Source organism: Strongylocentrotus purpuratus, unplaced genomic scaffold (genome assembly GCF_000002235.5).
Source record: "Strongylocentrotus purpuratus isolate Spur 01 unplaced genomic scaffold, Spur_5.0 spur5_scaffold_8, whole genome shotgun sequence".
Lineage (NCBI taxonomy): Eukaryota > Metazoa > Echinodermata > Echinoidea > Camarodonta > Strongylocentrotidae > Strongylocentrotus > Strongylocentrotus purpuratus.
The window spans coordinates 345,241-367,771 of NW_022145614.1; the positions used below are offsets into that span (position 1 = coordinate 345,241).

At 35.0% G+C, this 22,531-nt stretch overlaps 2 protein-coding genes across 2 annotated transcripts in view; both read left to right on the top strand.

Annotated features, from left to right (window-relative positions):
• LOC105446098 (gamma-aminobutyric acid type B receptor subunit 2-like) overlaps positions 1-14,753 on the top strand; it is a 44,398-nt gene extending 29,645 nt beyond the window's left edge. The window contains exons 7-16 of the mRNA XM_011682476.2: positions 275-508; positions 1,174-1,237; positions 2,209-2,295; positions 4,180-4,336; positions 5,649-5,781; positions 6,258-6,365; positions 6,861-6,986; positions 11,254-11,399; positions 12,483-12,675; positions 13,545-14,753. Coding sequence (XP_011680778.1) covers positions 275-508; positions 1,174-1,237; positions 2,209-2,295; positions 4,180-4,336; positions 5,649-5,781; positions 6,258-6,365; positions 6,861-6,986; positions 11,254-11,399; positions 12,483-12,675; positions 13,545-13,682 — 1,386 coding nt within the window. The 3' untranslated portion in view covers positions 13,683-14,753. The remainder of the gene's footprint in view (positions 1-274; positions 509-1,173; positions 1,238-2,208; positions 2,296-4,179; positions 4,337-5,648; positions 5,782-6,257; positions 6,366-6,860; positions 6,987-11,253; positions 11,400-12,482; positions 12,676-13,544) is intronic.
• Positions 14,754-16,425: 1,672 nt separating this feature from the next.
• LOC105446104 (carbohydrate sulfotransferase 14-like) lies at positions 16,426-20,681 on the top strand. The gene is made up of 3 exons (XM_030975524.1): positions 16,426-16,431; positions 19,775-20,118; positions 20,228-20,681. The coding sequence occupies exons 1-3, from the start codon at positions 16,426-16,428 to the stop codon at positions 20,679-20,681; spliced, it is 804 nt and encodes a 267-aa protein (XP_030831384.1).
• The last annotated feature ends 1,850 nt before the right edge of the window (positions 20,682-22,531 follow it).

Consider the following 22,531-nt stretch of genomic DNA (forward strand, 5'->3'; position numbering starts at 1 on the left):
CAAATGACATTTATTTGTAATCTTGAACATTCAGTGTAAGTTTCGTTTGATTCTGTGAGAATTCATTTTCTTTTTTTTTTACCAGAACTCAAGTTTATCTTTAATGATGATAATAATAATGGCATTCAGAGAGGGCAGTTCAATGGAACTTGTGTAAAATATTACAACTGTAATTATCGTCACTTTTCGATTAATCATACGCAACCATTAAACCAATTTGTTTGACTTACTGCAAGAGTTCAATACCACTATTCTTATTTTATGACAATTCCAGACGCCTCAGGAGTTCCGAAATGACATGGCAGCCATCTTAGGTCACGTGATTGATCTCAACGGTCAGGATGTGGCGGCAAACGCTCATGATGCAGTTTGGGCAATCGCATTAGGACTTAATGCCTCAATCCCCGACATAGCACCCCGCACACTTGAACAGTATTCATACGGAGATCAGGAAATGGCAGATATCTTCAAGGCCAACATTGAACACGTTGAGTTTGATGGCGTGTCGGTGAGATCCATTTTTCTTGATGTTTTAAAAACTTATTTCACTGGTCCTTTTGTATAATATTTGAATTAGACTTGTGTTGAACACTTTTCATATACATATATACATGAAAACACAAATGATTACACGAATTCATACGGATAAAACGAAAAATAACAAATCAGACTGTTTAAGATGGTTGTCAAATTAAGAATAATACTCGCTAAAAAATATTCCAAAGCAAACGGTGGTTCGAAATGTCGGACTCAATATGTCGATTTCATAGGGGTATTCTTCAAAATTTCTGCTACGTATGTCTATGCTAGCTATCTTTATCGTGCATATCAGAGAAGAGAGAGAGAGAGAGAGAGAGAGGAGGGAGCGACTGGCATAAGAACTGCATACATATTTATGCTAGAAAAGGCGTAAATCGATGGGGAAGGAGGGGGATGGTGCGGTTGTTCCCGCCTGCTTGGATCCATCTATTGTGTATGGTATTTGCGTGGTTGTTCATGCGTGTGGGAGTGGGTGTGGGAGTGGGTGTGAGAGCGGGTGTGTGGTGCGCGTACGTGGTGCGCGTGCGTTTGATTATGTGTGAGGGAATGGGTATGTCGACATCCCTGTGTGAAACCATTTCGGATTTTGTACGTCAAGCGATTTACCCAATATCTTTTTTCCTTATTACATAGGGCCCAGTAAGTTTTTCACCTGTTGGTGATAGGATTGGTGTTTTTCTCGTGGAGCAGAATAGAGGTTTGTGTTTCGATTGAGTATTTGAAATTTACATAATTCTTAAAGTTTTCGTAAACAGCCTTAGAATAATGCAAAGATAATCATATCTTGATAACATTTTAATATAAAGTATAGTCATACTGGACATGCATCGCATATAACAGCGTATAGTCATGATAAAAATGATATTGTTAGGTGTTTTTGATGGCATATATTAAAATACGAGTAATGTCACTCTCTTTTAGAAAACGTAGTTATAAGCTTACAGTACTCTTACACAGGCGGGGGCACGGGGGGCACGTGCCCCCCCCCCTAAATTTCCAAGATCGGTTGATCTTTTTTAGACCCCTTTTTTTTTACCTCGATCGATTACATGTATGTGCCCCCCCCCCCCCCCCCAAACATCGAACTCTGGCTACGTGCCTGCTCTTACAGCGTACATCAGTTTGATTATGATAGTTGTTCATTTATTCTTCTTTTCATTCTATCTGAATGCTGATAATATATTTCATTATATCGTGCCCTTATCTGAATATACTTGTTATTATCAGCTGATTAGAAGTTAATCTTTTCCCCATTAGAGGGTAGCGTTAAATTCACTCTATACTTGATATTAAAGATATTCCTCCTGAATGTGGACCAAGCAAAATTATGTCTCATTATGGAAATTAAATACCTCTATGATTGTGAAGAAATAGTGTGGTACTTTTCACCTTTAATTACGAAATAACAAAGTTAATGTGTTTGAAATCCAATGCATAAATAATCTAAATTGAAGTAACAAAAAGCAGAGAACAACAAAACGAATATATGGCAGATAAATGGTTACATCTTATAGACAACACGACAAAAAACAAATGAATTAACAGCTGAAGGGAATTGTGGGTATATATGCATACCTGTTCAATTAGAAAAATGACAATTAGTTGTGGGTACTTTCTAAAATGATGTACTTATGCCGTGTTATGTGTTCATTATAAATCACATTTCAGATGGTTTTGAGAGAGTGATCGGAACTGTGCAGAGAGATAAATCCATTCATTGGTTGTTTCCACTAGCGAACATCTGGAGAAATAATGGTAAGCTATAAAAAGCCAGGAAAGTACTTTTCCCTTGATTGCAATTCACGTCAATTTCATCAACTATTCATCTTTGTTATCATAAGTATAGAAACACATTCATGTTTGATAGCAGGCATTATGCATAGTTCTTGAAAAGAAAAGACAAAGTTTTATATAATCATGTGCCCAATAATGATATGAACTGCTGTAATGAATATGACTTCCCTCGTTATACCAATATTATCTGATATATGTGAAGCAAAACGAAACCAAATTTTGTCTCAATGTGGAGAGTTTCTTTATTCACTAGGATTTCTTTCAGTGTTTGACTTAACTTATATGGTAATCTCTTGAATTTTGTTCCACAATTATAGTTGAATGTTAAAAACTCGTAAAATTAAAAATATTTCAAGACATATTTGATCGATTCAACAGCATAATGCACTGCAATGAGATTGTTCATCTTTGTAGTGGGTTTTCCAACGTTTTATCTATATTATTGATTGATATGTAACTATACAGCCACCATGCCACATGTAATGCATAATCCGGCTTGTTATTTATGGTGTAGCTTAGAATTATTATAATGTTTCGTGTTGAATAATCCTTTGAATTTACGAACCTTGCAATCTTGGAACCTTGAAACATAATCAAATATTCTCTCCAAACTAATTGCCTCCTCATTAAAAATGAAACTGCCGTTCATATCGTGCTTTTTATTTATGGTGTTGCTTAGAATTATTATAATGTTTCGTGTTGAATAATCCTTTGAATTTACGAACCTTGCAATCTTGGAACCTTGAAACATAATCAAATATTCTCTCCAAACTAATTGCCTCCTCATTAAAAATGATACTGCCGTTCATATCGTGCTTTTTATTTATGGTGTTGCTTAGAATTATTATAATGTTTCGTGTTGAATAATCCTTTGATATACTAACCTTGCAACCTAGTAACCTTGAAAACATGATCGAATATTCTCTCCAAACACTATATTGCCTCCTCATTAAAACTGAAACTGCCGTTCATATCGCGGTTGTTATTCATGATGTTGCTTAAAATTATTATAATGTTTCGTGTTGAATAATCCTTTGATATACGAACCTTGCAAACTAGTAACCTTGAAAACATGATCGAATATTCTCTCCAAACACTATATTGCCTCCTCATTAAAACTGAAGCTGCCTTTCATATCGTGCCTCCACGATTTACAAGAGCAAGTGTGGAACAGTGTGTGATAATAGAAAAACAATGAAAAACTAGTGACTTTGACAATTACTGGAAGCTTTATTTATAATTGGACATCATTACGCTGCACTATGATTTATTTCTGATTTAGTTTGACTTGCAATGTAATTGTGTTGAATGACTATGGCCTGACATTTGTATTGATAATCATTTAAGAAACTACTAATAATAATGATAATTATAATAATAATAATAATAATAATAATAATAATAATAATAATAATAATAATAATAATAATAATAATAATAATAATGATAATAATAAAAATGAATGTTAATAAAGATATTGATAATAAAGGTATTGATGATAATGAAAATAATAATAATAAATATAAAGATTAAATTTAAACATTGGCTGAGCTTCGGTACGGAAAAATTGCGGAAAAAAACATTCACATAGTGTTAATCCCATTTTCACCGTTTCTTTACTGAGGAAACATTATTTTTTGCGAGGGTGACACGCGGTCTTAAGGCCTGTTCAAACATAAAACGACAACCCCCCCCCCCCCCCCCGCCCCCGTGGTTTATTAGTGTTCAAGCATGGCTCGGCTGATTTAGTATATTTACTATTAGAAGCACATTAATCCTGACGCTAGAATTGCTTTCGCGTATTGTATTAATCAGTTGTAGAATTGTGCTTTTCACAACTGCTAGATGGAGAGCCACCTTCTGATCATGATAAGACACGTATCATCCGTGTTTACCAGGGAGTACCTACTCTAGAAGTGATGATCATTGGTATCCTCGCTACCGCTGGTGTCCTCCTTGCTATCTCCTTTCTCATTTTCAACGTAGCCTACAGAAATATCAGGTAGGAATGCTTTGATACTCTGGCGTTATAGGTTTCTATCCCTGGACGATGTCTCTCTCCTATTAATCCACATGGCATAAACATACACACATACAGAAAAGCAGGGCATTTTAAACCCCAGTAAGGACACGGTAGTAGTAGTAGTATAGTAGTAGTATTGGTAGTAGTAGTAGTAGTAGGCCTAGTAGTAGTAGTAGTAGTAGTAGTAGTAGTAGTAGTAGTATAGTAAAAGTAGTAGTAGTATAGTAGTAGTAGTAGAAGTAAAGTAGAAGTAGTAGTAGTATAGTATAGTAGTAGTAGTAGTAGTAGTAGTATAGTAGTAGTAGTAGTAGTATTAGTAGTAGAAGTAGTAGTAGTATTTAATTTCGGTTTAAAAAACAACAAAATGAAACAAACAAAGCGAAATATATGCATAATAATACATACGGATGGATAGAATTAGAGTATTGAATGTAATGAAATCATATTTAGGCAAAAATTGCATCTGTTTAAAGCGTGGTATACTTGCACTTTGCCTTCGTGAATTTATTTTATTTCTAAGAACTTTTTCTGTAAAATGTATTATTTTCAGATGTGATTTATAAGTATTTCCCCAAAATATAATTATAAAAATAAAATTACTCAAATATGCACATTCCAATCCAAAGACTGATTGTAACACCGAGGAATATCACATTTTTCAAATTGGATGTAACACGATTATCAATGATAACAGGAAATAAATTATGAATTGTATAAATTATTGGGCACTTTTCCTTTCCTTGGCCTAAATATGACATCGTTTGTTTTAGTAATAGTCAAAGATAATTTATTTACTTTAAACCATGTAGAAAAGTCCCTATTTAGTGATGAGATGACCATTTTTATATTATACTGTTACTTATAAGATCACATTTATCATCATCATCAAATCAAGAAAATCGGCGCACTTTGGTGCGTAAAGGAGATGTTTTCCCATTGGTTTTAAGAATGAAATAATGGCGACAGATTTCAAAACAGGTATCTGAAAATTTGCTCACATAATTATTACTTAAACAAATTTTGAATGATCTGAGAAATAGTAACATATGAAAATAGCAAATTACACATGTTATTGTACTTGTGATAATGAAATTGTCCTCAGGATATAGCTTTCTGCGCATATGTGCTCTATTTATTGTTCGCCTATGTTTAAACTAACAATGGTCATTACAGTCATTGTGATGACAGGGTAATATAAGTGCATGTATCGAATCGTGCAAATGGCGGAGCTGTTCCTATCATAAAAATAACCTTTAATTTCCAAACTCTTTTGATACTTCATTTTACTTAGAGTGATTAAGATGTCGAGTCCTAGAATGAACAATTTAATCGTGATTGGAATCATCATCGCCTACTTGTCAGCTGTACTGTTTGGTCTTGATTATGACAGAATGAGTGACGTAACCAGAAAGTACATCTGCACGGTAAATATACATTAATGCATGTGTTGTCAGTGTCACCCAAAACAAACAAAATCAAAAGTCTTGATTTTTGTTTAACTGCACAATTTTCTTGATATTCTGAATTTTTTCCCTTGACTTTTCTGAAATTCGTTTTGGAAGAGATGTACAAGAACACCGAAGAATAGCTTTGAGTAGAGACATTTGTGAAGCAATTTGTTTTTCCCCTTTCACTCATCAAAGTAAAACGAAATGAGCAGGGCGCTTGGGCTTTTTATTTAAACATGAAGATGATAAATCCAGGTCATGGTATCGTTCGTGAGCAGTCAATTAGGGACAAGCATGCAATATTGCAATTAAACATCTTCATTCTGTATCTAATGGCAATTCAGATAATAATAAAAATAGGAGCTCTCTATTATCTCCTTTTTGACGGATCGAATCGGCATGCAATTTTCTTTTTGAATTACCTTTGTCCTTCATTTATATTTGACTCCAAGGCTCGCCTATGGACAATTACGATCGCTTTCACACTCGCCTTCGGCGGAATGTTTACCAAAATGTGGAGAGTTTATACAATCGTCATCTACAAGAAGACACAGCGAAAGGTATCATTGTCGACGAGTCAGTGTGTGTTCCATATGTAACAAAGATCGTGATGATAAAGCATATCTTTGCCTACAATTTGATAACATATTCGAGGGCACTTTGAGGTTCATGTAATCATACATTTTTATTATCGAATGAGCTAATTTATTTTCATTTAATAATGTAGTTCTTCTTTTTGAGATTCCTTCTGGATGGAACATGAAATAAAACGACAAAAAAACAATGCTTTAAAAAAATATATTATAAACACAAACTACTAAAATGTATACTTCTTACATTAACCATGGACCTACTAGGTCCATGCATTAACTATACTAAACGACCTTTCTTCGTGGTTGAAATGATTATTATTCTGGGCCGTATCAATAAGTCTGCCATAACATCAACTAAAAGTGCCACTAGTTTGTGACAAATTTGTCTACCGCCAAGCTTTTATGATTTGTTTTGTATTGTTTCTGATAAGAATTATCATGACATGTGATCAATGCATACAGGTAATCAAGGACATCCAGCTGTTTGCCATCATAGCTGCATTCCTCATCATCGACCTCATCATCCTCATCTTGAGAGAGATCATTGATAGCTATTACATCATCGAGGAATCAACAAGAAAACCCCAGGTGATTTTTATTCCAAAGCTCCCCCCCCCCCCACCTACATTCGAAACGTTCTCACGACGTCACAGATGATTGAGGTTGTCATAATCTAATAATAAGCAAACAGAAGGCCTAAACTGCATTGTCCTATTCATAGACGGATCCAGAATTGGACACTCCCTATTGATAAGACAAAAGATAGGAAAAAGAACAAAAAGAGTATAATTTGAGATGTTTCATCAAACTTCTCCACCCGCGAGTATGGGAGAGCCAGTGAAATTCCCGATATCATGTTCCCGGATGTCCCGACCCCTATACCCTTAAAAATATCGTGCATTTGCCTCTTGTCCTGTCCGACTGACCATCAGGGACTCATGTTCTAACTCTGTCTATCAAAGAGAAAAAACGCCATCGATAAAAATAGTATTGCATGTGATGAAAATATGTAAAGAAATGTCTTGAATTCATATATACATCCATCCATCATCATCATCATCATCATCGCAAACACATTTAAATTAATCATGTTTTAAACTAATAGACACATAATATAGCACATTTGTATGAGGTTCCTCAATAAGACAGAATCAGCAAAATCAGAATGACAAAAATCAAACTATAAGCATCGCAGTAATGTAGATAAGTTAGATAATTTATTTATTTATTTTATTTATTTATTTAAAAATATTTATACAGGATGACAATATCAACCAAGGCTGTTTTTCATATTGGTCCTGTATATACATACATGGTAAAATACAAACATTGAAATACAATATATCAATGAAATACAAATATCATTGAAATATGCAAAACATGAATAGATTAATGAATATTGAATAATATAACATTTTATAAAATAACCAGCAACTGGATACATATATTTACATTCAAAGGTTTACCCAGGATCACAAAAAGAATGATTTGAAACAATGTACGAAAAAGAAAAAAAAAACTAACAAACTTGTATTTATTACAGTAGGGTAAAAAGATATATATATACACACATCCATGAGGATATTGGTTATTTACAACATTAATGAAAGTACAATCTTTTATAAAGGTATTTAAATGAAGAAATAGATGTAGAATTCTGTAAGTTAATAGGTAATGAGTTCCAGATAACTCCTCCTGAGTACATAAGACTGTTCTTAAAGCATTCTAGATTAGGTTTTGGTAATATTACATTTGTTTTGTCAGCGGCTCTAGTATTTAAGTTATGTCTATCGCAGACCATTTCAATAGCATTACACAGATGTGTTGGTGCAATACCATGTACAGATTTATACATTAAAACAGCTAAAAAATAATTTCTCCTATCGTCAAATGATTGCCATTTCATTAATTTTATTAAATCATCACCTCTAACATTTTCATAGTCATAGTTGGATGTAATTATACGTGCTGCTCTCTTTTGTAATCTTAAGAGTAACTCTTTATTTTGCCTTGAGCAATTTCCCCAGACTGTGCATGAATAGTCAATACATGGTAAAATAATTGTATTATACATGAGCTTTAAGGATTTGACATCTAAAAATTTGGACATATTACGTAATGAGAACAGTTTCATAGAAATCAATCTGGTAAGTCTTTTAACATGAATATCCCAAGTAAGGTGTTCATCAATTTCCACCCCTAAATATTTAAAATTATGAACCTGTTCCATTTTCGTTCCATCCATGTATATATTCAAGTTATATGCTTTACGTGTACTTAAAAGCATAATTTTGGTCTTTTCAGCATTAACTTTTAAATTATTCTGAGTATACCATCTATGTATTGAATGAACATCATTTTGTAACAATATGGTTAGTTCATCAATATTTTTATGAGAAGTATATATAACAACATCATCAGCAAACATATTACAGGTACATGTCTTCAAAGACTGAGCTATATCATTAATAAAAAGTAGAAATAAGATTGGTCCGAGGACACTCCCTTTGGGTATTCCATTTGATAATGTCTTTGAGTTTGAGAGTATACCATGACAGAAAACCATTTGTCTCCTTTCAAACAAATAACTACTAAACCATTTCAACTGTTCATCCTTTATACCATAACATTGTAGTTTCTTAAGTAATAATTTATGGTCAATTGAATCAAAACATTTGGAAATATCTAAAAAGCACGCAGCTACTAATTCTTTTTCATTAAAAGATTCCAGCCAATCATCTATAGTTCTATGAATACATGTATTGGTTGAATGGTTGGGTAGAAAAGCTGATTGATCAATAGAAATCAATTCATTCAAGCGAAGATAATTCAATAATTGTTTTTGGATGACTTTCTCTAGAATTTTAATTACATGGCAGGTTACAGATATTGGTCTATAGTTGGTTGGATCATCTTTTTTTCCCTTACCCTTATATATAGGTGTTACTTTTGATATTTTCCAATCAGACGGAACTGAGCCATTTCTTAGACTTGCATTATATAGTAAAACCAATGGTTTAGATAGAACTGATGCTCCAATACAAAGCAATTTAGAATCTACATTAAATAGGTCAAAATTACTTACATTTCCTAATTTGCATAACAATTCATAAACAACACTTTCCTTTAGTCTTTGAAATTCAAAACTATAAATACATTCTGGATGTTTCCAGCTAAAATCGTCATTTTTTGGTTTATTCATTTTTCCAACTGATGCAAAAAAATTGTTCAATTTATCAGCACTTAATTCATTAGGCAATACATCATTTTTACGTTTCCTGCCCGTGATCTTATTCAGCTCACGTCATATTTTTTTACTATCTTTTTTACAATCTCGAATAACATCCTTGGTATAATCCCTCTTATTATCACGTCTTAATCTAGTAATACGGTTTCTTATGCATTTATAATCTTTTTTTATTGCTGGGTCGATATCAGATTTCCTCTTTAAAAAATCTCTTTTATAAATCAATTGGACTAATTCTTTTGAAATCCAGGGACAATATCTTTGTTTCATACGCATAGTTTTAAGAGGTGCATGTTTATCACATACCTTAGTAAAAGTTGATTTCCATTTAAACCATTTTTCATCAATATTATACGTATCATCTTCAAAATCAAGATTACTGGTATCAAAGCTTCTTTCTAAGTCCTGTAAAAAAACATCTCTATCAAATCGTTGATAATCACGAAAAGTAACCTCTTTGTGATTATTATGTTTGGTCATTGAAAAATTTATGCATGTATAGATGAGATAATGGTCACTTAATGAAATCTTTGCAACATTGGTGACAGCATGTCTTTCAGGTATCGTAGTTAAAATATGATCTAAACATTTTGAAGAATTGCTTGTAACCCTAGTAGGCTTCAACACTAATTGTGTCATGAGAAATAAGTTTTCAATCAAATTAATTGGATTATTACATAAATTATGGTCTAAGATGTAATCATAATTAAGATCACCTAATATTATAAGTTCCTTATTTTCTTGTGACACCTTTTCTAATACATCCAATAGATTATTAAAATATGATACATCAGCATTTGGTGGTCTATAAATAGAAGACATCAATACTTGTTCATGATTAAAAAACATTTCAAACCAAATACCTTCCAATGAATTACTTATCAGATCATGTCGCAATGTGTATGGAATAGATTTTAAGATATATACACAAACACCACCACCTCTTTTCTTGTTCATAGTCTTTGGTCTATCCTTACGAATTATTACATAATTGTCTATAAAAACATCATTATCATTTATCTGATCATGTAGCCATGTCTCTGAAATACATAAAACATCAAATTTTATTTTTATAAGTAATAATCGAATCTCATCTATTTTATCTAATAAACTCCTAACATTTAAATGCCCGACTTTAAGACCATTATGTTTAGATAATTTAAAGTTACATTTGGAATATTCATTACTATGTTTTAGATTTGTGGTATGATGAACATTATCAGATATATCATTAGCAGTTATATTGGAAACACGGTTATCATATTCATTCTCCTCTTGAGCAGTTACAGAGTGGCCATGATGTACTATGGCGCTCTCTTCTTGGCCTAATGTTCATATATAACAGTTTTTTTATCTTGTGACCATACTCGAGACAGTTTCTGCATTGCAAAGGCGCACCATGTCGACAGCTTAATGCATTGTGGTTTGGTTCTCCACAGTACTCACATCCTGGTCCTTGAAGTACTGAGGCATATGTAGGGCGGGACATGAGCTCCTTTTTTTTTTTTTTTTTTTCCTTTTAATAATGCTACTTCCATAATGTTAAATGAAATATTTTTAGTTAAAATGTGAAATATTACTTTTCATTTAATTATCTGCCTTTGACAGACGGCAGAGGATATTCGACATGATGTGGTGTTTGTGGATTTTCACAAGAACTGTGTGTCAACACGCGAGACGGTCTGGTTGACAATGCTGATGGTTATTAAACTATTCGTTATGATTTTCGGTGCTCTCCTCGCTTGGCAGACAAGGTTATTTATTGTTCGATGTTTCAGGGTACATTTGTGATGTTTGCAGTCACTGATTGGTCATTATTAGATTGATACAGGGATGATGTAAAGGTATGTTATGGAAAGTTTTTGGTGCGTCATTTTTTTAGCTGTTGTTATGATGGATAAATATTGTATGGAACGATAGGATATGGTGCTGTTTAATGTGAAGTATAGTGTGGTGTCGCGTGATTGTGTGTAGTATTGAGTGTTGCCGTGTGGTATCATGTAGTTTAGTGTGCATGGTGTCGTGTGTAGTTGTGTTGTGAGGTGTGTTGTAGTGTGGTGTCGAGTGTTGTTGTGTGGTGAGGTGTGTTGTAATGGGATTTCGTAAGATGTCATGTACGTAGTATGATGGTTTTATGTCTGCAATTTGTTGCCAATCGGCTTGCCTTCTATGTATGTTGTAATTAATACAGTATGGTTTGGTCTTGTCTGGTGTGGCCTGGGCCCCGTTTCTCGAAACCGTCATAAGTTTAATTTCTTGACTATCCCGATAGTCAAGAAGTTATAAACTTATGACGGTTTCGAGAAACGGCCCCCTGATGTCAATGGTGCAGTTGGTAAGTGCTGGTTTGATTTATCCAGTGCGATGTGGTGTGATGTGGTGTGGGGGAGTGTGATTATTTGCTTATCGTGTAGAAGAATTTGATGTTGTGTTTTGGGTGTCGTAAGATGTGATTTGATGGTAGTTCTGTGTGGTGTGGTGTGGTTGGATGTGGTCTAGTATGATGATGTGGTGTGGAATCGTGTGATAACCTTTGGTTTGATGTATGTAGTGTGATTGTGATATGGAATGATGCAGTGTGAAATGACTGTGGTGTGGTATGTGTGGTAGGTACTGTGTGATATGATTCGGGGTGGTGTTGTGTGATGCGGTGTTATTTAGTTTGATATGATTTGATTTTTATATTTTAAACGTTGTACTAGTTGTTATGTGCATAGTGTGGTATGGTATGTGTGTTGATACCGTGTGAGGTAACGTGCTATAATGAATAATAAGTGTGATGTTATCGTTTATACACATATTGTCATCATTTTCACTTGTGTTTCATCATGATACAGGAATGTCAACGTGCCTGCTTTGAATGATAGTTACCACGTGGGACTTTCTATTTATAACGTCGCTATTTGTTGTGCAGTAGCAGTGCCACTTAGTATCTTCAAAGTGGGCAACCTTGCTGTTGCCTATGGGTTAGTGGCTTCGTTTATGCTCCTATGTGCAACCACTACACTGTGCCTTCTCTTTTTCCCTAAGGTGAGTTAATTGTGCCAAAGTTAGTGGTAACAGCGATTTGTTGAACTATTAGACAGAAACAAACCATCCTGTAACGATCATAATGAAACAAAGACAAAAACGTGTTTTAGCTTTGAATAGCACCAAGGTCAAGAGATGGTGATGTGTATTGGATCCGTCTTGCTTTGTCTACACCTGACAACACTATAGGCTTAAACCGACCATCACGTTATAAAACGATTTTTAGATCATTTTTTTCTTCACTTTCAATATTTTTTAAACGTTTTTTAATATGATCAGGTTCACACTCTGTTTTCATATAGTGACAGTATTTTGTCTGCTATAGCCGCCGAAGCCGTACAATGTACGACCCTGCCTCTTCAGTGCATACACCACGTCCATGGCTGTGACAGTCTTTCGCTTGGCGCCAGATCACAGCCAGAGGCAGTGATCTTCCTGGAGAATGTCATCCGTGATGCAGTCACCTACTGCGAGCACGCCAAGCGAAAGACTGTCACAGCCATGGACGTGGTGTATGCACTGAAGAGGCAGGGTCGTACATTGTACGGCTTCGGCGGCTAAGTGTAGCAGACATCTGCAAATTTCGCTTAATGATTCCCACTTACATTGGAGTGGATCCCTGGTTTTAGAATCAGTGTGATTTTGTTCTAATCCTGCATTGACGCAGAATCAGTAAAATATTAAACCACATGTGAACATTACTTCATTGCATTTTTAATATCATGCTATAATGTACGTCAAACTAATATGAGTACGACTTTCCTCACCGATCATAATAGTTTTTCTAAATGGTACCTTATAGTGTGGTCGTCTAGTCGTTGATCGTTATGATTCAGTTAAATCCCTCTGATTTTGTTTTCTATTGTCAGGCACTTGCAGTCCGTCGTGGTCTCAACAGCGTCGGGCCCGATCACCGAATCAAAAATATATCCTCGACAATCGAAACTTCAAGTACCCGGAATGAGACGGCCAGGTTGAAGGCGAGAATGCCTGTCACATCAGCTTGAAGTAGTATCATAGGCAACTAGGAACAATCTATAACGAGTGGACTGTTCTAAATCATTATACAAAAACTTTATTTATTTCTAGTGACTATATACCTGAACACAAATTGCTGAACATTCCTTTTAGTTGGAGGGGACTTTAGTGTTATTTTCGTTTTAATTCATCATTTTGATCAGATCATACTGGGTTTCATAAGAATGTAAGAATATTTTCCTTCACGAACGACAATGAACAATTATTAATTGAACCAGGATTTCGCAGTGTATTCGGTATATTTCGGATGAGTATATCTCTTTCTTTTGGTTGACCATTTCACCAAACTGAGCTCTGTTCACTCCGACTAGTCCAATTTCTCACACTTGCACCCTGATTGTGTTTTTGTTTTTTTTCTGCTCATATTTGAATCCGATTACATTTATCTCTTTTATTTCCATTTTTCCATATTAGCCTATTTGTTCTCTTCTTATGGAATATTCTCTGTGCACTATATATCACTTATACATTGCTCACGATTTTACTTACCTATACCTGTCCAACTGCACTATCCGTAAGATAAATCAAATTTGTGATTGGATTTTGCACCATATTTTAACTTTTGTTTGTGCAGAAGTCGACTAAGGTATATACAACATTCAATATTGCTGGATCACATTTCACTTCTTCACTTTGTACATAATCAAATCAAAACAAACTCATTCTTCATGTTGTCTTAATGTCCTTTTTTCATTCCCCGCTCCTCCTGTCGTCCTCATATTTAGTCCTTTCATTATCCTCTCTTCTATTTGCTATTCTGTCTTTTATGCCAAACTTTTGTATTTCAGTCTCAGTTCTCTATCGCTGATTCCCCGCCCCCTTCTTCTCTCCTCCTTGAATATGTCGATTTTATGTCAATGCTTAAAGTCAGTGTCTAAGAAGGAGCTATTAAACATTGTGTTCTGAAAAACAGTAAAAAACAAAGGCTCGAATTTCAATTCCATTCGACCTTTGATTATAAGTTCTGATGTATACAAGATAGAGTAATAGTTATAGCAAACATCAGTATTGAATTATTAAAACACAGAGAAATTTTGATTTTTATAGGCCATTTTCGTAATGTAACTAAGTTTATGCACATGCCTTTGACTTTGTGAAGCGCCTCGATACGAAATATTTCACTCACCTGTTACGAATACAATTATAACTCAATATTCAGAATGCAAATTAGTTTTGCTAGGTAAGACAAACATGACTTGTGCATGCTAACTAGCAACATGTAATAATTATATGCAATTTGCATTCTAACTATTAATATATAGTTATTCGTATCGAGGTAGCTATGTATAAATTTGGTTACATTACGAAAATGGTCTATTGCATTAAAGAGTAGGAATATTAATTTGGTGCCCCATGTACGAGTGCCTTATATTCCATTTTCAAACGATCTGGAGGTTCAAGAATGTAAAAGTAGAACCTTATGTAAAAAGGACAAAATAGGACAAAATGCTCATTTGTAGGGATGCTGTGTTCTACTGTACCAGCTATATATTTGAACATCATTTCTTAGTCTGCTTTGATCATTTCATTCAAATTCGGGTTCACGATTAAGAATTCACAAAATTGTCAACATTGTTTCGATAATGAGATCATGACATGTAATGGTCCTGGTTTTGTTAACTGACTGGTGAATATAATGTATCTAAAGTGTGTATTGATTAAAAAGTTCCTAAATTAAAAGCAACTTTACTTGCGTGTAATTGGTGTGGAAAAAATTCATGATTGTGTATCATTTATTTATTCATTAACGTTTGAAACTTGCTGAATTATATATACAAATCTTTATTCTCTGATAATAATGATGATGATTATGATGATGATAATGATGATGGCGATAATGATGATGATAATGGTGATGATGGTGATGGTGATAATGATGATGATGGTGATAATGATGATGGTGAATTGAATCGGGGAAGGGCTGTATCTCCTGACTCCCCCCCCCCCCCCCAAGAAGATGAAAATAGCATTGAACTACATAAAAACTACGCATTCAAATTACGCCATCAGGTAAATCTTATTGTGCAAGATTGTCGACACGACCGAGGTATACAATTCCACGTTTTGTAGTGTTATGGGAACTTTTGTAATAGAGCACTATTATCTAAAGAATGAGCTATCATTCAAAAACAGGGGACGACCGCTCAAACATTTTTTTTGCAGGAAGAGGCTTTCCTTTGAGTCGGCGATCCCCAAATTTCCCAATATTTATTAAAATGACCCTAAGGCCTAAAAGAAGAGATGCTGTATTGCCCTTTAGGTGCCAAAACATGGGTCGGTCGGTCGGGAAATTTTTTTTTTTAATATTTTTTTTTTACTCCCTCTTTGTGCTGATATTTCTCAGTTTTGAAATGCTGTAATACATTTTTTTTCTAAAAACCGGTAACCGGAGATTTCAAGATTTTTGGGTCGGTCGCAAAAGGCAATACAACATCTTTTTTTTTAGGCCTAATGCAGGGGCAGAAGATTTTTGCATTTTTTATTAGTCTAAATGCTGCACTCTTGGGCCCTCCAGAGCCTAAAAGTGTGTTGCAGTCTTTAGTCAGTATTTGCTATATACATTTTTTGTGTGCACTTTTTCAAATTTTCCGGGGGATCGCCGCCCCTGCCCTAACTTTTGTAAACACACAATGGAATCTTTGCCTAATATATTGTATCCGAAAGTTAGCAGGTCTTCTTCGATTTTAAAGTTAAAGTATGCTGCGTGGGAGCATGGGGGTGAGCGAGTAGAGCTTCAAATTTGTAATAATTAAAGCATTTCAGAGCCGGAATAGAGTGATCTAGCCTTAAGCTGGCATTTCTTATACATTTTTGTTATGAATCCACGGGATTGCCGCCCATGCTGGCAGTAGAATATTGTATGTGTCTTTCCTTATTGTTGATAGACATTTCACGATACATATATTAGTATTACATTAGGCTATAACATTGTAAAGGGGGCTAGTTGGTATATGAGAGAAAGAGTTTTTGAGGGAAAATACTTTGACATTCAAAATGTTTTGCTTTTGTAATCATAACATTTTTCATTTATAGCCTAGCATTGCAGAGTGTATAGACTTTATTTTTTTACCTCATCCACAGGGGCGTCTCCCCACCTGTCAGGATATTGTCGGTAAAATTGCGCTGCCGTCGGGAAAAGAAAAAAAGAAAAGGAAAAGAAAAGAAAGAAAGAAAAAGAAAGGAAAGAAAGGAAAAGAAAAGAAAGAAAGAAAAAGAAAGGAAAGAAAGGAAAAGAAAGGAAAGAAAGGGAGAAAGAAAAAAAGGGAAAAAAGGAAAAAAAGAAGAAAAAAGAGAGGAGAGGAAAGAAAAGAAACGGGGGATGAAAGAGGAGGAGGGGGAGTAAAAGTAGGTATATCACACCAAAAATAATTACAACAAACACATGTTATTTGATGGTTGCAAATGATCTAGCTTTATGAAAGCTTCAAAAAGCAAAAAACAGAATTGAAATCGGTCAATGTGTTGTGATTTTTTTGGATATCGCAAAATTACCGAAAAACCTGCCAGAAATGGTCAAATTGGCAAAAATGGCATGATTCGACAAAGTTGACAACTCAATTTATCACTTTCTTGGACACAAATAATAAATTAAATTATCAGACACTAAAATATCATCTTTGTGGTAAAAAATTTTAAAAAAGAAAATTCATATATCTATTACCGTTTTGAAAACAGAAGCCAACAAAATAAGTCATTTTTGCCACTTTTGCGAATCTGCAGATATAAAAAAGTTGTGAAAATAACTAAGTCCGCCTAATTAATATGCGCATATGTAATCAAATCAAAACCGAACATGATACATCAGTGAAACCTATGTATATCAGACAGGTATGGAAATATATTTCATTTGAAGGAAAAAAAAAAATCAAGAATATTCATCAAATATGCAAATTAGGTCATTTCAGCTAATTATATATTCGCGCACTCATTATGCAAATTAGGAAAGTCAAACTGTTCATTTTGGGGGCATTTTTTTAAATCATATATTCATAGATCATATTTACACCAAATATTAACCTTAAATTCCAAATACTTTTGCAATGCCAATTAAATATGGCGATGGAAATTACTTGGATCACCGTCACAGCTATTTCCTCATATGTTTCACACATTATTCAGAAAAACCGATCATATGATAAGAATTTGTAGACTTTCAGCTACATCACAGTATATTTGCCTATTTAAAATATGTCAGATTTGAGGATTTATGACGATTTTCCGAGAAACCATTCAACAGGCCATAACATTCCACAGGGACTGAATTTCAGAGTAGCAAAAACTTTGGTGACCCCAGTACAGTTGTGGCTACCTTGAGTATAAATAACAAATTGATTTAATGAGTGAAACACATGAGGATATTGCATTTTTGTAGGGGAGTTTTATACATTGAGGTGCATTTTCACCACGCAGAATGAGCAGCGCGAGTCAATGGGCGATCAGCGGGCCATGTCACACATGGCTGAAAAGACAATATTCTAATTAAATAATTAACATATTTCCCGCATGCCTATAACAATGAAACTACACAAAATTGTAGTTAAAGGTATGCTTGAAATATATGTGAAATAATTTTTTTTTTTTTTTTTTTTTTTTTTTTTTTTTTTTTTTTTTAAATACATTTACAAAAATTGCTATTTCTACCAACTGACTGCTGTTGTGTGTGTGTGTGTTCGCGGGGCAGACTGTTTGCACAAGCAGTGTGATCACCCTAGTAAAAGAGAGAGAGGGTTGTTGGGTGGAGTCGTCTCGTCGAGGGAGCAAGAAAGACACGGGTAAATATGTTGCTGTGTCGGGTCAGCTGTGTCGGTATTCTTGCTCGATCCTCGTGTTCTATATCAATGCAGAAGTTTGAAGTCGGTGAGATGTTTATTGTTGGTCGGCCGACAAGTTTTTTTCCCTACGAACTGTGACGACTTCACTTTCCTATAATATCAGCTAAAGAAATCAGAGGTTTAAAATTTTCGGGGAAACTAAATTCAAACAAGGATTAAGAGTCAACAACGGTACGACGAATCGTCTTCCTTTATCTATATATTGATGAAACGCCAAAAATTCCGCGCTTCGCGCGGGAGGGGAAAACTTCATTTAGACGAGTCGAGAACGGTACAACGAATCGTCTTCTTTCTCTAATACTTTAAGGAAACGCTAAGCTTCGGGGTAACTAAATTCAAACAAGGATTAAGAGTCAACAACGAATTCTGAATTCTGATAAATAGGGCTTAATAAGGCCCAAAAAAAAATTGTTTGGTTGTCCTCGATTGCTTTTCTGGAGTAGGGGCGGGCGGGCGGATTTTTTTTTTTTTTTTTTTTTTTCCATTTTTTTTCCATAAAAAAAAAATCATTGGGATTGTCAAGCATTTAAACAAACAAAGTCTACAAAACACTTTAATATGGTAAAAGACTAGTTTAATGTACAATGAATATCAAGACCAACACAGAAAGTATTTTGGGCTTTGAAATACAGCACCTTTTAAATCTCCATTGTACTACAGCTACTTGCGCCCTTTATGTAGCAAACAATGCCTAATCGGTGACCATTGGTCCCCCATGATCCTCTTTATCTTATATGAAGTGAGAGCTGATTTGATGAGATAACCACCTGTCCAGTGACCTTGCAGGGTGGTCTAATCCCTCCTGTAAACTAGTACAGATGGGCTTTAAAATGAGTTTAAGAATGCTCAAAACCTGATTTGAATGAACGGCATTTTGACATAGAAAAATAAAAATAGCAAGTTTAATAAATACCTAATTGCGTACTGAAAAGACCAAACTGGCAACGGGACGCATTTTGATCCTTGCAAATGCATAAAATGGTATGTTTGGACTTAAAGATTGCTCCCCCCCAAACAATTGAATAACAAATATTAAAAAAAAAAAAAAAAAAATTGAATAATTTTTTTTTTTTAAATGAATTAAAAAAAAAAAATACGAGCGGCCCGAAAATGACGAGCGGGCGGTCGAGGACAACCAAATGATTTTTTTTGTTTTGGCCTAAGCTTGTTGTAAGCATACATCTGTGTTAATTTCAATCTTTTGTTCAATTTTCACTCTCATTGCACAGTTACATGTTGATGTCCTAAATCGGCAGAAAGTTCGCAAGACTGTCCTACGTAAGGCTTGCTCCGAATTCAACATACATCCATCGAGAGACCGCAAGCTGACCAAAAAGGCACTCGCTTCACTGCAGCACACCCTTGTCATTAATAAGTATCGCTTGCTGTATTGCTATGTGCCAAAGGTAGGCTGCACTAGCTGGAAGCAACTCTTCCTCGTGGCCTACGGCATCGTCGATATCAAGGAACGTCAGAAAAGTATGCACAAGGAATCCAACTCTGCTTTCAAGACACCGGGCCAACTGGAACAGACAGAGGCCAATCAGAAACTCCAAGACTACAATAACTTTCTGTTTGTTCGCAATCCTTTTTCACGCCTGCTGTCGGCCTATCGCCAAAAGATGGATGGTAGGAATCCGCAGGATCGCAGGAAATGCCCCTTTTGTCATTCTGTTACCCAGTGGTTTATCAAAAACCGATCCTAAATATCTGAAAGGGAGGAATAAGACTCAACCATATTCGTTCCTGGAGTTTGTTCGATTCGTCATCGCGCAGAAAACAGAAAACGACCACTGGACCGTTCAATACGAGTTATGTCACCCATGTCTGGTCGAGTACGACTTCATCAGAAAGTACGAAACCGTGCAAGAGGATGCAGAGACATTTTTAAGATCGGCGACGAACGATTCCTTGCTCAAGTACCCAGATACTGATCCTGCAAAGCCAATCACAAACAATTCCAGTGATGAGAACATGGTGAAGTACTACCGCACCATCCCGAATGATGTCTTCAAGTCCCTTATCTCTTTCTTCTATCGTGATCTTAGATTGTTCGGTTATTCCATACCGGATGCTATAAAGAGACCACATTTACGGTTGTCGAAATTACAACTGAAGTTAAAGGAACTTGAGTAGCCGTCGTACCCGCTGAGAGAAAAAAAAAGATTCTATGAGGAGTTTATCAAATTGTATAGTGGTACTAAAGTGGATATTTTTTACAACCAAATTAATTGGACAAAATGTTCCCTTGTTACCCATTTCTTAAATATGAAATTGATTTACAAAGTGCAAATAATAAATTTCACTCGTTCGTTTCTTATTCAGTGATTTCACTTATCAGAATGGATTCGGAAATAGCTTTAACGTCTTTTAATTATTTCAGGGTAAGTTTTGAATATGGAACAAGATTTACAACCCTATACAATTTGTTATAATAACATTGTTATTAAGATAGTTTAACTAGCATTCAATACGAGTTTTTTAATTTTTTTTTTAATACTATATTTAGCTGAAATAATGTTAAGGTGATCTGTGATTACGTGTAAAAGGGTAGATTTTTTTTTATCTTTACCGTTCAGCAAAGGCAAATAATGCGACGCAGACGTGAAATTTAATTTCACTGTCACCCTTTTTTACCAAATAATGAACAAAAAATTGTTTATTTTAAAAAGATATACGGTTAGGATACTTCCAGGGGGGTGTTTCACAAAGGTCCTTACTTGAACTTATCTCTAAGTTGGACTTAACAATTATGGAAAGCCGTTAGCATCTATAAAAATTGATTGTGAAAGTTATTTTAAAAGGCATAAAATGTTGATTCAAATCATTCATATTTTCAATTATCAAGGACATTTCATGTTCTTGATGTGGAATTTATAAAAAGTCTAAAATACTTAAATCTTTTCTTTGGAATATATTTTATTTTAAGGGTACAAATGGCTCTCTATAACTTTTAATTCCAACTTAGAGTTAGGTTTGACTTAGGATCTTTGTGAAACACCCCCCGGGAAACCAAAGGTTTGGTAAACTAAGGTCTATAATAGACATATAGAATTAGTTTCGTGAACAACCGATCTACTGAACAGTAAAGAGCATTTCGATGTCCATGTGGAATAGCCCTAATAATTATACACTTGATTAATAAAGCATAGAGTAAAAGTGGATCATTTATTTTAAAAAATCCACTTTCTTTTTTCTTCTTCATAGGAACGTATGGGCTAGTCCAGAATGTAACCGGTTTTTATCTATTTTATTTCGGATATCTCCAAGCCCTACCTGCTGCAAGCCGAAGATGGCGTAATTCACAAAGTTTGGTCAACTTGATTTTACTTGGTCGCAACATCCCGCCCCCCCCCCCCCCCCCCCCCCAGAACGAGAACGGACGGACCCCATGCGTGTTACCAAAATGTCCGGTAAAGGGGTACTTTTCGTGCGACAAAGTCCGGCCCGAGAATTGTCAAAAAAAGGGTGTATTAACTTTTCACCCGGAGATTTCTTTAAAAAGGGGGTGTTTTTCTTTTTTTCTCTCATCTCTTTGGACTCCTGAGAAATTATTCCGAATTTAGGGGGGTACATTGAGCATTTTTCATGATTTAGGGGGTCTCCAAGGCAGGAAAGGCCCGCGAAAAGCCCGCGAAAGGGGGTTCGGAAATGTCCTCAGATAGGGGGTGCTTTCAAAAAGAGGGAACAAGCATAATTATGCGTACCCTGATTAACACTGAGTGCGTATCTCTTGTTTTGTGCTTGCTCAAGCTCAACAAAGTAGTATTTGCCGTATTGTGCCCAAATCGAACCGGGTTGGCCAAACTCTCCTATACCGATGGCGTTGAGCCATTCCCCAAGCACCACTATATCGATGGTGCCAGGTAAAAATGTCAGAGGTAAAAATGCCAGAGGTAAAAATGTCAGAGGAAAAAATGTCAGAGGTAAAAATGTCAGAGGTAAAAATGTCAGAGGTAAAAATGTCAGAGGTAAAAATGTCAGAG

Bases quoted from the DNA above. Each gene is read 5' to 3' on its own strand.
- LOC105446104 (XM_030975524.1), top strand. The intron at 20,119-20,227 runs GTTTGTTCGCAA...TCTGTTACCCAG, and splicing joins CAAGACTACAATAACTTTCT to TGGTTTATCAAAAACCGATC.